We start from the raw sequence: 16,993 nt of genomic DNA on the forward strand, positions 1-16,993 counted from the left end.
GGTATCAAACATGCCAGAGTAGCGCACAGTCACGGTCATGGAGGGTATTAAATGGCAACAAAGAGACAGTTATTCTGCAATAATCTGCCCTGCTGAGAGCAAGTTATTCTTCAATAATCAAGAGCTGAGGAGCTCGCGGGACGTAGCTGTGATCACAAGAGCATGTTCCTGCATGGAGCTGTGCTCACTGGTTCTCTCTCTCTCTCTCTCTCTCTCTCTCTCTCTCACACACACACACACACTCACTCAGTCTTGATTTCATCCATCTTTTACACAACTTTTTTTTCAAACTGCAGGACATTGAAACTACAGAACGAAAAGTCCCAACCAGACAGTTAATTTCAGAACCTGTGGTCACTCGGCACAGAACCTGCTGCCATTATTCAAAATGGGAGCTATGGCTGCGGTCGCACCGCACATTTTGTGTTAGGATTGGTTTTCTCATGGTTCCACCGAAAAAGGTGTGGCTGGTACAGAAAAAAACGTGACCACCAGCTACAAATTTCCGTCACCCCTCCGTTAAGGTACCTAACTAGGAACGAGTCTGTGAGGAGGAGCGACGACGCAGCCGTCTGCTGATTGATAGTGACGATCTTCACTATTCTATAGGCCGTAAACCCTCCTGTTGTGGTTCACATACTGGTTGTTTTATTTACTGGGTTTATTGAAATGTCGGCGCGCGACACAACATCGCAATGTTTTAACGCGGTGCAGACGCTCCTCTCAGTGACAGGAGGAGGAGCTTCTTCAGCAGGAGCTGGACGCTGCTGTTCACAATAAGAAAGTTTAAGCTGTGTCACGGAGAACGAGGCTCAAAGCTCGGACGGCTGCGGATCTCTTTCACAACCCTGCCTATAATTTAACCGTACTTTCTGCGGTGGGACCGCACGACACAGTTGGGCCTGGGTGTGCTTTGCTGTTCCGTACCCTACGCTCCGGTTCCACTCCGGTTCCACTCCGGCCCGTACTGCGTCGTGGAGCCAAAACTTATGTTACCACCAACCGTTAGCTCCAATACAGAAGGTGAAACTGAGGGCAGGGTTATGTTGACCTATCTTATCTGCTTGGTGTGAGCGATGGAGGTGTTTCATTGAATTAAATCAATTGTTGTTACAAATTTCAGGACATGAGAGAAACTCACTCAGCCTGCTTCAATACATCGTTGTCCACCAGCCCAACAGCAAACTCAACTCAAGATACTGACTTTTGTGAACGTGCTTGTACTAGTGCTGGGCAAACATACCGAATATACTCAGCGTATCACGGCTTGACTCTTTTGTGGAAAATGAAGATCTCATGAATATTCATGTATACATTGAGACACCGTTGCTTTTAGCCATGCTTCTCTCGTACAATCTCGACTCTCCTCTTCATGGAAAGACAAAACAAGCGCAACTACATTCCAGGGATGCAACAGTTCTCGGAATGGCCCGTTCTACCAACCGAGTCGTTGCAGGTTCAATTCCCTAAATGTCCACATGTTGACGTGTCCTTGAGCAAGACACTGAACCTCAAACTGCTCCCATTGGATGGTGTCAGCGCCTTGCATGGTGGCCGCCTCCATTGGATTGTATGTAAGTGTGAATGTGTGAATATGATTAACAACATAAAGCACTTTGGGCACTGCTTATGCGGTGGAAATTTAAGTGAAATCAATTTATAATATTGAACTATGTGCATGTGTGTACTTGCCCAAAGGCGGAGTCACTCTGTTGCACTAAAGCCCACTCCCACATTTAGAAGTCTAACTCTCTCCAACACGGCCTTGGCGTCTGGTTCCAGTTCCACCTAATGGTTCTTCAGAAGACGAAGGTCATAAGCGCTCGGTCTGTGCGCCAAAAGCGCCGGCTTCATAAAAATCTCTGTTGTCGTTTTGATTACAACCATAAGGGAGTGAAAACATTTACCTGACATTTCACTGTCTGCAAATGTTGTGTGAAACATATCCCATACGGAAAAGGACACACGATAATTTCAGCATGCATCTCCAGTGCATGGACCCTGATTTAATGCTTTTGACGGGACTCGAGAAGGTAACACAGTGAAAAAAACAACTAACACGTACCGAATCCAAACCGATTCCTGTACCATTGCACCCCTACTACATATATCCTATACTCTCCCAAGAGCTACGTCATACACGCTCGCTCAGCAGAGTGCTAGCGGGATGTTCGAACCGACACGGAAGATGGAGGAAGACGAATCCGTTCCAAAGAAAACGAGCACAGGATACATTTTGGTGGTTTGGGTTCAACAATGACGTCATTAACATTTTTGTGCAAAACATTCCACGATAGCGTTGCCATGAAAGATGGCAGTACAACAAATTTGTATCATCATTTGAAACCCCACATGTCAACATCGCCCACTGGTTCCACAACAAACATGATGCCAAAGCAAACAGAACTGATGCTATCCAGTCTGGTGTCTTCCCTTTCCGGATCCAAGCTGTAACCCTCCTCATAGCAGAAGACATGAAAAAAGATTGTTCTAAATACTTTGTCATCTCCTCTCCGCTGCAACTCAGCGCTGAACCTACGCACCAATCGCCATCATTTAAGATTGGGAAGGTCGTTTTTCAAGAGATCTGATTGGTCAGGACACGGTGCATTCTGTGCTTTTATGCTCTGCTCTGGAGCCGTTTAGACATTCAGAGTAAGTTTAACGGGGTGATTTATCCCGGGAAGAAGTGAATCTGCTTCACAATACGGAAAACCCAGAGTTAAACCTCAAGTTACCTCGATAAGAAATAAAATCTGGGGTTATAGTACAGGTTCTTGATTGATTTGTGGCAACATGTTTGTATACACTGAAGTCACATTGGACTACGCAAGATTTTAAATATTGAGCGTGAAGAGCCTGATACTCTGCTGAAGAATCAGTTAGTGTGTGGTGATATCATCACAGTAACCAATCAGAAGAGAGAGATCTTGTGTGAACTGTTTTTTGTTATCAAGTGTGTCATCCACAGACATGTTAGTTCTGGAGGGGTGAGCTTTGCTCGGCTGAGTTTTTCATTTCTTTAATGGTAATTATAAGAACTATTGACCTCTGATCACAAACATGTCCCCCTACCTCGGCTCCTCATCCATTTCCCACATAGATATATAAAAACTGACGACATGCCAAATTCAGCCTCTCAGCTAATGTCAACGGCGTGGCCATCTTGGTGTGACGGTGTATCACGCTATGTTGTCACGCTGAAGTCGTTCAACCGCCGCCACAGTCATGAAAGATGCTGGACTTTTGTGCTGTACTGTACTGTATCATATCATGTCATATCATGCCATATCGTATCGTATCATATATGAAGTTGTTAGCTTTAAGGGCCGACACAGTCATTATGCTGCATCACCTCCACTGAATGTAAAATCAGCTGCAATAAACTACATTTCAGGAATTTAGAATGCCTGGTCATAATTCTGCGGTTATTTTAGTGACATTAACTCAAAAGTAATTAAAAGTTGTAATTTAAGTAATTACCTTCATAGGACTAACCTTTTAATATATTACATTTTGTAAGTAACTTTCCCAACACTTGGGAAATATAAATATTGAAGTTAGATTTTCTGTCTCTGGAGCTCCAGAACCCACAGACCTCATTGGTCTGGTTCAGCACCACCCTGTTGGCTCATTTGTCCTCAGTCTCAGAGCGTCTAGAAGTGAGGAGTATTCACAAGTTCACATGGAGCCGTAGACATCAGACTGAACCTTTTCCTACGCTCTTCCTCCTGCAGGCTAGCGTGTGTTTGCAGTCTTGGCTCAGAGTTCCGTCGTGGCGCTGGTGTTTTGGATATCGTCTTTGAGTCTCCTTTCCAGATCTTCACCTGTGGCTACGACACCTTCATTCGCCTGTGGGACCTCCGGCTCAGTACACGGTACAACACTCCTCTTCATGGTCAGCTTGGCTTTGAGAACCGTCCCTCCTACACCTCTTCACCCTGTCCAGGGTCCCGGGGCAGAATATATGACGTGCACTAAAACTCTTCATCAAGCTGTCATCTTCATTCAGGTTTCTCAGATTTCCACTGACAGTCAACGTTTCTTCAGCCGACACATTGACAGTTAACTCTTTGGGAGACACTGTGCTCATTTAACATATCATTCCTAATATAGTTCTACACTGGTGCATAAATCCAGTGTATTTGTGAATGTTTCCGCTGCAGGCCGGCCTCGTACCGCCCTCCCATGTTAGTCTCAGACAGCAGGCCTCCCAATGAGGACAGTCTGGGTTTCTTGGGAATCAGTCAAGTAAGACAAATTCGACTTGATTGTCAGATTACTCTGGGGACTTTGGAAGAGAAAAGGTTAGCAGAGGGGGGTCCCTCTTTAGATATCAATAATTCATCTGGCCAAAACCTCACCAGGTTCCAAAGACCTCCAGGATGATCCAAGTGGTCTGGAGGAGGGGCCTCAGTCGCAGAGTGACAACACACAACAAACTCACCCAACTTCAAACATTAGTGTGTGTGTGTGTGTGTGTGTGTGTGTGTGTGTGTGTGTGTGTGTGTGTGTGTGTGTGTGTGTGTGTGTGTGTGTGTGTGTGTGTGTGTGTGTGTGTGTGTGTGTGTGTGTGTGTGTGCGTGCGCCATTGTCTCCTCTGGTGTCTCCATCTCTTATTGATGAAGTGGCACTAATGGTGGATTGATGTCTATTGGCAGAAATCGTTCCCAAAATACATTATTTCTCTTTTAACCTCAGGCAGCAACCCAGTTACACACACACACACACACACGCACGCACGCATGCACGCACGCACGCACGCACGCACGCACGCACACACACACAGTGTATAATACAGAACCCAAACGACTGAATGAACTTGCAGATCTAATTTATTTCACTTCATTATTTGGACATTAAGCCACAGGGGAGAAGAACCACACACTGCTTTACTTCTGAAACACTAACATCATTCACTAACTAATCTAATCATACTTTATTGATTCCCTTGAGGAAATACATTTTTACCAAATTGACCCATCGGTGGGCGGCCATATTACCACGCTCCGCGGAGCTGCTGGAGGTCAAGAGGGATCTGAAGCCTGACGTGAATCCACGTCTTCTAGTCTGACAGTATGAACACATGAATGTACCCACATCGATTCATAATCTGAAGAGATGTGGCACCTATTTCAACTTCTAGATGTTCTCTCAGCGAAGATGAGTGGATCTCTATAATTCTTGATTTAGCTCTGTTGATGTTTCACCACAAGTTCAATACTGATACAGAAATAAAGGTAACGATAGTGTTTTCTACCTGTGGTAAATGCTGCAGATGTTTTAGAGGGGAGTGCACATAAGTCATGTCAGTACCTCCATAAAACAGATATGTGACTGTCTAAACATGAACTCAGCTTCTCTGGGAAGACTTTTCTCTTGGGTGTTTGTGTTCAGTTTCAGATGTTAACAGGTTGAGTTTGTTGGAGGACAGGAGAGAATAAACGAGGCTTTTCCTGAATAACATGAGGTCTTTCACTTGTTGTCCATCCAGCTCTTTATTCTTTATTTTCCTGTGATAAGCTGATGTCCTCCAACAGGAAGTGTGTGATGGAGTGGGAGGAGCCTCACGACAGCGCTCTGTACTGCATCCAGACTGACAGGAACCACATGATCGCCAGCGGCTCGTCCTACTACGGAGTGGTTCGTCTGTGGGACCGACGGCAGGCTGCATGTCTGCAGGTTCGTATGCAGTAACTGGTTCAGCACAGCACTGGAGTGGCAGCGGGCTCAGTGTGGCCGCCAGGACCACCGACGAACTGCAAAAACGGAGTTTGATTTAAAAAGAAAAACACAAGCAAAGATGGATTCCAATTTATTCACCAGGAATCACACAGGTTAAGTCGGAGTAGTAGAAGTAACACAACATAACAACAACACAAAACCACGGAACACTGTAACGGCACAACACAAAGTAACACACCACAACAACACAAATTAACACAACACAACATTACAACAAAATAAATTAATACAAGACAAACATGCACCACTACAATAACACAATACACGACAACACATCAAGCGGCACAACAAAATATCAGTGACACATTAGTGATGTGCTGCTGTGGATCAATTTAGATTAATCATGATTAAATATCAGTCATTTTTAATCTATCTCTTTTTTTTTTTTTTTTTTGCCCTTGTCCTGTTCGGCAGCTTGGGCCAACAATATGATGTGATTGAGAGCCTTCGGAGTCAGAACAGTTTTTGGTCTTGCAACAGGGAGAGACCTGGAGTCTCCTCCTGTTGCCTTCTCCGTCAGAAGTTGGCATGGCTGCCGTACACGACCGGGGGGCAACGCACAAAGAGAGAGAGAAGAGATGAGAAGTTGAGGGGGGAGGGGGGAGGGGGTAAGGGGATAACATACAATATCCTTGTTGTGCTACATATATTATTTGCTGTTATCACACTGATCCAAATACTTTCCAACTGTTTTTGGATTAAACCAGCCTGAGCAGCTCTATCTAGACAGTAACTTGAAGCAGGAACATGAATTAACAAAGAGGCAACAACAAAAGAGGAACATGATTTTTAAAGTTTGAGCAAATGATGACAGAGAGCAAGTAACTTCAGAAGCACCTTTCGTGAGGAGTGGAAAAGTGTGTGTGTGTGTGTGTGTGTGTGTGTGTGTGTGTGTGTGTGTGTGTGTGTGTGTGTGTGTGTGTGTGTGTGTGTGTGTGTGTGTGTGTGTGTGTGTGTGTGTGTGTGTGTGTCCACTGGGTGTGACCGGAACTGTTGTGGGGGGACCCGTAGCAACACCCCGGGGTCCGAGGCCATCGGGCCCGGACACCGCCACCCTGGCAGACGGCAGCCCCCCAGGCCCGGGGAGACCCCAGCGAATTTTTAGTCTATCTTAATCGTGTTTCATTTTGCGTGAGCTAACAGACTCAATAAGGCTATATACACTTAACGTGTTTATTAAACTCCTTTAACAGTTCATATTTACAAAAAAAAGGCCTCTCTTTCTCAAAACAAACATTTATCCACATTAATGTGGCCATCAGTGTTGCTCCCTCTTCAGCCAGCTACAGATTAACTTGTTTACATTGTCCGAGAAGAAACGCGTCACTCATTGTTCCAACTGGACCACGATGGCGGCTCAGTCATAAACTTCCTCTTTTAGAACCAAAACAGCTCAGTGAAAAGTATTTCTGAAAACATTTGAGACTAGAAATAAGCTGTGCAGTTGCTGCCTCCGTCCATATTTTGGGTCCACGACTGATAATTTAGACCATTTAGGAAAGTTTTGCGCCTCATCTGCCCAAAGCTGGACTGCATTGCAGCATAGCACGCCGCAGTGCGTTTCACATAGACAGTGACATGGCGTGACGTGACAGTAATTTGATCCAAACTCCTGTGATGTTGCTCTGCAGTTCTTCCAGCTCAGCTCGAAGCCTGTGAGCAGCCCTGTTTACTGCCTGAGGTTCAGCAGCTCCCACCTGTATGCTGCTCTGGCCACGTCGCTGCACTCCCTGGACTTCAGGCAGAGGCCCACCAACCTCCGATGATACGCAGATCAGCTATTACCACTTCAATAAAGATGTCTATTTTCCCAATAAACATTTCTACTTTCTCACCCTCTCAATACTCGCTGTCTGATTCTGGGACTATGGCTGTATCTCAAGCACTGCTTCATCCGTCCTCTGCACTGCTTCACCTGGCTCCAGTGAAGACAGGTTCACATGAAGGTTGTCGCTGCAGGATAATCGGAGGAGGTGGTGGAGTAAAGAAGGGGTCCATGTTGGTCAGACAGAGAAAAAAACATGTGGACGCCATAATTTTACATCTCATATTGGTTTGCTACCTACTATGAGCCTTAAACTACCCGATAAGAGAAAGATAATACATGTTTCACCCAAACCTCATGCAGGACAGAAGAGTTTGACACTCTTGAATTAAAAGAGGATTCTAAGTGTGCTCACCTCCTACTGAATCTTTATGACCAGAAGATATAATTAACCTGCACAACAGAAGTGTTCCATTTAAAGCTTAGAATGGTTGAAAAGTTGACCCAGTAAAATCCGAGTCTCCTCCCACTGTCACCTGCACACTGCCTTTAACTTCAGCTCAGAAATGTTGAATTTCCAAAGTCAGATAACCAGGATTAAATTCAAATAAAGAAAAGTCTTGGAGGAAAAGTTTCACTCATTCATTTTGACGACCAGCTTTGGGACACATACACACAAACTACTGGAGAGGCATGATGGAAGCCCTAAAACAGACACCATGAATTAAAGAAAGAAAAACTGATAAAAATGCAATAAATCATCTTAGGTTGTAAGTTGTAGTTATGAAACTATAAATGCCATCAGAGACAGATATTGTATGGAAAGTAAATGTCATGGTGCGCGCACACACACACACCCACACCGAGCGTCTCCAGGTGCTGTGTATGTGATCATGCAGATTTCACTTCTGTCCATCACGAGGATCGGCACACAGTAGAAGGTGAGTTAAATGGGTCAAAACCAACAATCCCCCAGTTGTGTGATCTCAGGTGTGAAGGTCAAATGTATCTACACCCAAACAGAGCGTTCCCATGGCGATCAGACGTCTTTGTCACGATGCCAGTTTGTCCTAATCCCTTCAAAGAGCTGGTTGTGGAGCGGAGGCTGTCTGGGACTCTGCAGACGTTGTGAGCAAATCATTTTTATGTGCTCAGCCTGCCTCAAGCCAAAGGATTAGCTTTTCACTGACATGCTTCAGCACGCTTGTCATGTCCGACGCTCTCTAACTCAGGATGTTGTCAGTGTTCAGTCGTCACCAGGAACATTTAAAAGACATATTAGTCTTCCCTTACTTACAGACATCAGTGAGGTTTTTTTTTTTTCAAGAAACATTTTGGGAATCAAAGTGGCGATCTTGGTATGAAGACAACATCACAGAGTCAACCACGATTCATTAGTCATTACTGGGCCAACGCTGTGTTTCAAATCAGCATGCAACCCTCCTTATAGCCATCCAATCCATCCATCCATCAATCCATCCATCCATCCAACCCATCCATCAACCCACCCATCCATCAATCCATCCATCCATCAACCCATCCATCCATCCATCCAACCAATCCATCCCACCCACCCACCCATCCATCCATCAATCCATCCATTCAACCAATCCATCCATCCATCCATCAAACTAATCCATCCCACCCACCCATCCATCCATCAATCCATCCATCTAACCAATCCATCCATCAATCCAGCCATCCAACCAATCCATCCCACCCATCCATCCATTCAACCAATCAATCCATCCATCCATCCATCAAACTAATCCATCCCACCCACCCATCCATCCATCAATCCATCCATCCATCCATCCATCCAACCAATGCATTCCACCCATCCATCAATCCATCCAACCCATCCATCCATCCATCCATCAAACTAATCCATCCCACCCACCCATCCATCCATCAATCCATACATCCAACCAATCCATCCATCCAACCAATCCATCCCACCCATCCATCCATTCAACCAATCAATCCATCCATCCATCCATCAAACTAATCCATCCCACCCACCCATCCATCCATCAATCCATCCATCCATCCATCCAACCAATGCATTCCACCCATCCATCAATCCATCCATCCAACCCATCCATCCATCAATCCAACCAATCCATCCGTTCATCCAACCAATCCATCCATCCATCCATCCGTCCATCCTCTACAGCTCTTTATCCAGCTCAGAGTAGGCCTGTGATGATAACAAATTTTGCTGGATGATAAATCGTCCTAGAAATTTTGGCGAAAAACGATATTATTGTCCCCCAAAAATTTTGACCAAATTAACTACAAATGTACAAATGTAATGACAATATATCATAATAACGCAAGTATACCCTTTCAAATTCAATGAACTTTTATTTCTCATTTCTTTACCATTGTAATTGGAATCTCAGGAATCTTTAAATAATTTAAATAAATAAAACTAACTATAATAGAAATTACAACCACAAACAATAAAATAGACCCCATCTCTGCTCAGAACAAGAACCCAACCAAATATAAAACCACACACACTCAAAACAATAAGTAATACTAAATAATAGGAACTCCCAGCAGGTTGGGTGGTTATGTTTTAGTTGAGCATGTAAGTTTGATGTGTTGTTTTTTTTGTTGCCACCACTTTCGCACAAATTCGGCAAACTGGCTGGTCCGTGTTGACGGGTTCACTTCGCTCATTCAGTTTGAAGCAGAAATATTCTCTCACCGGAGCTACAGAGGCTTTTGATTTTGCAATTGTCTTTTTTCTCCTAATTTCTACTGAGGTACCTTGTGAGTCTGCACTGTGTGTGTGTGTGTGTGTGTGTGTGTGTGTGTGTGTGTGTGTGTGTGTGTGTGTGTGTGTGTGTGTGTGTGTGTGTGTGTGTGTGTGTGTGTGTGTGTGTGTGTGTGTGTGTGTGTGTGTGTGTGTGTTCAGAGTGAACCCTCTTGTCATCCAGCTTGTGTTGAGTCGAGGAAAACAAACGTGCTGCATGCCGGTTTGCTTTCCTCGTTGTAATTTGTAATTGAATTTCATTTATCGTTCGATTAATTGATTTATTAATCATCGTCCCAGGTCTAGCTCAGGGTCTCAGGGTGATAATCTAAAGTGGAGTTCACCTGGACAGTCACATTCCCACCGACGGGACATTTTCCAGAGGAAACCTTTTTTGCTCTACCTCCCTGTGTTTTAATACCTGTTGTCATGATTTCTGACCCGAGCTGTGCGTTGAGGATCATGTGACGTCCCTCTGTGACTGCCATGGCGAAGCACTGTGTTGAAGGTGGAGCTAATGTCCACAAGCGGCCTTCTTACTGTTCTTTCTTTTTACTGGTGACTAAATCCTCCGTAACACTGAGAAAACTCCTTCTTAAGGGAGGCAAATCCACACTGGGGCCCAGTTTACACCAACGAAAACAAGTGGAACCTCAAATCGTTTGTGGGGTCTGTCACACGACACCGGTGCTCAGAGCCACTGCAACGGGGACTTTTTTTCCCGGCTCCCAAAGTGGAACGTTTCTTTGACGCTCCCGATTCCTCCCTACAGAGACCGCCGGAGGCGACAGAGCAATCCTCTCCATGGTATATTTTTCCTTCTGCTCACGTGCGTGTACCAAACATGGCAGCCCCCGTAGTGGCGTGACTCGTGGTCCATATTCTATTTCCATATCGGTAGTTTTGCAAGCGAGCTTCCCCTGATTGCATCTGATTTGTCATCAGTCCATATGGATCTCGGGTTCTCTTGATTTTGTTCACATTTATAGCGTATTGTTCTCTGCACACACGTCTGTGTGGTTTCATTGCAAAAACAAGCAACAGCGCCCTCCAGTGGCCTGGCATAATAACTACATCATTGTCAGTGTGTTTGCTGCTGCAGCGTAAACACAACACTTTCCTTTAACAGTCAAGGTAACGGTCACATTAAACTGTAATGGGGCCTGAAATCAGGAAGAAGAAACTCCACGTGTTCTGAAGGAATGTCAGCAGAGCTCCAGGGAATCTAAACCAGCCGATTGGACAGTCATCATCATGGCCAAGGGATTCTTCACAATCCCTAAAGACTCTTTCCATCCTGATTCTACCACTGGCGTGATCTTCAACGAGTGCTAGGGCATCCATTGTGCAGCCTTACGCATGGCTGTCAACACAATATTTATATGCTTACTCAGCAAATAGACTGATCGTTACCCACCTTGCCACAGTAACTGATCAATCAGTGCTATCTACGTTAACCGCATCTTGCACATCCTTTGGGCTTTTCCCCAAGCATCTTCTAGCGGCTAATACAGAGGATGTTTGGCATTCCCTGCTGCTCTATCTCAACAACATTGTTGTCTCCTCTGCTCAACAACTCCTGCAGCGCCTGGATATGGTGCTTGGCCGGCTCCATCAGGAAGGTCTGAAGCTGAAGCTTGATAAAATATGCATTCATCCTGTTGGAGGTTAGCTTCCTGGGTTAATGTGATTTCAAGCCAGGAGGTCTACCAAGCCCCAAGAAAGGTCGACTGAGGCTGTGGATGAATGGAGGCACCCCAGTCATGTTTCAGAGCTGCGCTCTTTTTTACGTTTTGTCAGCTCCTATCGGTGATTTGTAGAAAGCTTTGCCAAGCTGGCAGCTCCTCTGCATGGTGGGCGAACTAGGGGGCACATAGAGAAGGTGTGGTCAGGCTCTGAGAGACGTGTGGACAGCTCAATGCCACGACAGCTTTGAGGTTTGATTATGCTCTATATGAGGGTCTTGATGACTGTTCTTCATGAGCCGCCTGCGGTGTAGCAGACTCAACCAACCATCTAGCAGGATTCTCTCAGGCGGTTCTTGTAGCTTGGACATGAATGAACGCCAGCCGCTGAGCTGATTGTGATCACGTTGAGCTGTGCTGAGCGAGCAAACCAACCAACAAACCAATCAACCAACCAGCCACCCAAACAATCAACCAACCAACCAACCAACCAACCAGCTAACTCACCAGCCACCCAATCAACCAACCAAATAGCCAACCAACCAACAACCAGCCACCCAAACAATCAACCAACCAACCAACCAGCCAACCAACCAACCAACCAACTAGCTAGCCGACCAGCCACCCAATCAACCAATCAATTAACCAACCAACCAGCTAACCAGCCACCCAAAGAATCAATCAACCAACCAACCAATTAGCCAACCAGCCTAATATATAATCAACCAACCAAACAACCAACCAGTCACCCAAATAATCAACCAACCAATTAGCCAGCAGCAGCGAGCAAAAACAATAACAAAAACAATCAGGAAGAATGGTGAGACTGAAGAACCCGCATGGTGACTCATGCAGAACTGTTTCTGACAGTGACAATGCCAACCACTGTACCACTGCGCCGTCTTGAAGGGTTGAAATAAGCAGATTCTTTTTTCAGACTGGCCTAAAGGACTTTTTATGTTGTGTTATTTTCCATCTGAAAATGATGTCATGCTCAGTGGCACCTGAGAGTTTACCTGTTGGGCGATCACAATTTTAGTTTGACTGCTCCAGCAACCAAACACAAACAAACTGACACCACCAGCCCCCGCCCAACATGGAGATCTTCTGTTCTACGCCTCTTTTCATGCAGTGACTAACCTGTACTTCAGCTGCAGCGCTTCACAAGAACGTGGTTTAACTTGAGCAGATGTGAAGCATCAGCTGCTGTCTTCTTTGGACACGTTGACTGGAGTTGGATGGAGTTGGATGGAGGCGGATGGAGGCTCTTCCAGACTCACAGGACTGGACGTCACAGCTTCTGCAGAGTGTTGGTGCAGCACTTTGTCGTTTCCTGGACCTCCACAGCTTCACTTTAACCCTGAGAGCATCTTTGTAGCAACGGGGCCACCTGGTGTATGGAAGGTAAACTCAAACCTTTATCTCTGGTCCCAGGGGAGAGATGCTTCTGGGTCAAATTTAACAAGCGTAATTCCAATATTTTCATGTGTATATGAGTGTTTCCTTTGACTACAGTATTTTTGTTTTGTTTGTTTGTTGAACCGTTGAATTTGATTATCACAGATAGGAATTTTTTTACTTTTTCTTGAAATAAGTCTGACTTTTATTCTGATACACCATTAAATTATTATGTGTTGTCTCAATGTTTTGTGTGATTCAGGCCCTTTTAGATCTGTAGTAGAGAGACTGTGCTTAAACTCAGACACTCATGACTCAGATATATTTTGATGCTTTAGTTTGGTCCTTGCTTTAATAAATCATTCCTTATTTTGGGGGAACATTTTGTTGACCTTGGTTCATGTTTACTCAGCCACTACAATCATTCACTCCAATCCGATTTCTTTTTTTAAAGTAACAAGTACAGTCAGGGATTACTTTTGCAATAATAGTAATTCGATCACCGTTACTGTCCCGCAAACAGGCCGCGCTACTGTGATACTTAACTATGATTTTGATCATTTCTTAATATCCGTACTTGTCCGAACTTGCGTTCTTGTGTACTTGTAGAACATTGTTGGAGTACTGATCCAATTTAAAGTACGTATCTCACTGAGTAAGCATGAAATATGTGTACTCGCTCCGCCCACATTATCGAGGATGCATCAAGACCGGACTTGTGCAGACTTGGAAAGTCAAATTACCCATTAATACATGTATATGTACTTGCAAGTACGTACTCGCCAAGTAGGCAAGTGTGTACTTGTATACTTGGAATTGAGAAACAGGCTTTGTCTTGTGGGACTGTCTCGTAACAATGAGGTATCAGCTGCACAACATCAGTGTAAACTACAGACAGCAGTGATCATGGAGCGCAGGAACGTGCAGCGTTTAATGCTCGAGAATACCAACATCATTTAGAGTTCGACTCAGTAAAAGGTCACAAAAACATTGGTGTCCACTGTGTGGGAAGAAAACTTCAAGGGCAATTACTTCAATTGCAGCTCCAATCTCAGCAAGCAGCCAGAAAGTAAAACTCAGTGGAGCCGTGGTTATTGCTCTCCACTCACGGTGAGAAGGTCATAGGTTCAAATCCGGGTCCAGGCCTTTCTGTGTGGATTTTGCATGTTCTCCCTGTGTGTGCGGGGGTTTTTTTCCAGAGACCCTGGTTTCCTCTTACAGCCTAAAAACATACATGTGAGGTTAATTAGTGGCCCTCAGGTCAGCAGCCATCTTTTGCTCTGTGGACTGAATCATTTTTCACCACGTCTCAGTGGAGCAGCGATTTGTGACTTGTAGTTGAAGGAAACAAAACATTGTGACTCGTGGGGAAGATTCCAGCAGTTCTTGTTATTGATTTTCTATTTGTGTTTTAAAAACATTGAACATGTCCTGCACAAGTTCACATTGTTTGACTGAGGAGCACAGATATGTTTTTCACCAAATATACTGTGTGAGCGCGTCAGTTTCTCAATCTGAGTCGGGTAAAATAGGATTTGCACGCCTGTAATGAAGAATTTGTGAACGTGCAAGTGTTGTGTTTGTGGAGAGAAAAAAAAGTACACAGTTTACAGAGTATGTGACGTCAAACGTGGGACAGCGGATGGACATTATCCTAAAGGCGGCATATTTACGGTAACCTTGTGAAGAGATGGCTTGAGATTAGTATGCAACAACTGGTACCCAAATAATCAAATAAATGAAATTGAAATACACACAAATGACTGTTCACAACTACAACTTCCTCTGTTACGGCTGATCAAACCTTTTTCACCAATAATCCCTTCATACAACTTCCCAGATCTGATCATGTCAAACAAAGCCTGCAGTGACGGAGACTCTCAGGCCTTCATGCTGCGTCTTCATTTTCTCCTGCAGTCAAACGAATCAAGCGCTGAAAAAGTAAACTTAGCAAATTTGGTTAAAACCGAATAACCTCATTAAATAACGTTTTAAAGTTGATTGGATACTGTTTGAGATGGACTGAATGAAGTACTGGTTCAGATAGTCAATAGTTACAAGCTAAAAACACTAATAGTGCTTAAAAAGAGATCATAACTTAAATGTGGTTTTAAACTTACCAAAGTCACTAGATATAATATAAAATGTACATGGAAAATAAGGTGACTTGCCTTGACTTTCCCAGGAAAAAATGACTTGAGACTTTCACATGTGTGACTTGTCTGCAAGAAGGCAGAGCAGCACCTACACTCCCTGAGAGCAACGCTCTGGAGAGCAACCCTCTGGGGAGCAACGCCCTGGAGAGCAACACCCTGGGGAGCAACGCCCCGGGCAATGAGCTGCTGGTGTCCTACTGATGCTCCATTGAAAGCGTGCTGCCATGTTCTGGCTGCCAGCGTGGTTTGGCTGCACTATTCAGGAGAAGTCGACTCGTCCCTCTAGCACATCACCTGTTCCAGCTGTTACCCTCAGATGTGATGTAGATTCTTTGGTTTTATCTTTTTCATGGCAGATTCATGTTTTAACTTTTTTTTTAATGTGAGATTCTTTTTACAGAACCAGGTTTTCGTACAGTATTTATTCTAATCTGTCAAAATGTGTCCATAATTCTATGTCTTATGTATTCAGCACAGGATGGGGATGGTGAATCATTTAATCCTTCTTTTAGCACAACAGTTAAGATTCTGATTGTGATTCTGACTCGATTTTAATAAACTCTGTGAAAACTCTAACTTTTGTGCTGGAGTCTGTTTTTGGGTTCACCTTAATTTACTTAAAGGAGACATATCATGCTTTTAAATCCTTCCTTTTTACATATAAATCATACAGTTGTGGTCTATATAAAGCGGAACTGCAATGCTTGGGTCTGAATTCCTCATTATTAGAGCTCCACAGGCCCCTTTTCAACCCCTTTTCTGATGTGCTTCTGAGAGCAACTCGTTATGGGGCGGTCTCTTCATACCCCGCCTCCTCTCCAGGTTGCAGCGGTGACACTCGGTTCAACGCCACCCTGTTCGGCCATCTTTGTAGTTTGATAGAACAGATACAATTATCTAGCGGCGCAGAAACTTTATATTCACACATTATTTACAAAATGTCAACAACGGAAGATTTGTCCATCCAGCCATACATGTTGGAGCCAGAGTCGGACCCGGCGGAGCGAGATGAAAATGACGATGATGCAGCTGCAGAACAACGTCTTCATATGGATGTAACGCAATGGTGTGTTACTATATTTACACTAACTTCTCCATCCATGCCCACTACTACAATACTGCCTGTATTACAACGACTATTTAACACAGAAGTTACATTATAATCTAAAACGAGCACACAGCGCTAACATATGAAGACGGTGCAACTGCTAATGCTAACAAAACAATGACAGGGACGTCTTATCATCACACTTTTTAGCGTTATATACAGCTTACCGAAGTGCTCTGTTCGTCGTCTCCATAGATAGAAGGAACTGACTGCTCAATCAGACCAAGTCTTTCGGCAAATCCTTCTTTATACTGGCGGAGGTTGCTGAAGCAGTCGTCCTTAAAGTGCTTCGCGCACACAAAAATGACCTTACCCACAGATGTGGGTACATTTCTGTGAAAAATAAAACTCAACCAGGCACTTCGAAAAGGT

The 16,993-nt window shown here is 44.3% G+C and overlaps 1 protein-coding gene across 2 annotated transcripts in view; it reads left to right on the forward strand.

Moving 5' to 3' along the window:
- Positions 1 to 8,137, forward strand: part of fbxw4 (F-box and WD repeat domain containing 4) — a 46,605-nt gene extending 38,468 nt beyond the window's left edge. For both annotated transcript variants that reach the window (XM_080481527.1, XM_080481528.1), the window contains 3 exons: positions 3,738 to 3,878; positions 5,541 to 5,682; positions 7,377 to 8,137. In XM_080481527.1, coding sequence (XP_080337653.1) covers positions 3,738 to 3,878; positions 5,541 to 5,682; positions 7,377 to 7,511 — 418 coding nt within the window. In that variant the 3' untranslated portion in view covers positions 7,512 to 8,137. The remainder of the gene's footprint in view (positions 1 to 3,737; positions 3,879 to 5,540; positions 5,683 to 7,376) is intronic.
- The last annotated feature ends 8,856 nt before the right edge of the window (positions 8,138 to 16,993 follow it).

The sequence above is a fragment of the Lipophrys pholis genome (genome assembly GCF_963383615.2).
Source record: "Lipophrys pholis genome assembly, chromosome: 15".
NCBI lineage: Eukaryota > Metazoa > Chordata > Actinopteri > Blenniiformes > Blenniidae > Lipophrys > Lipophrys pholis.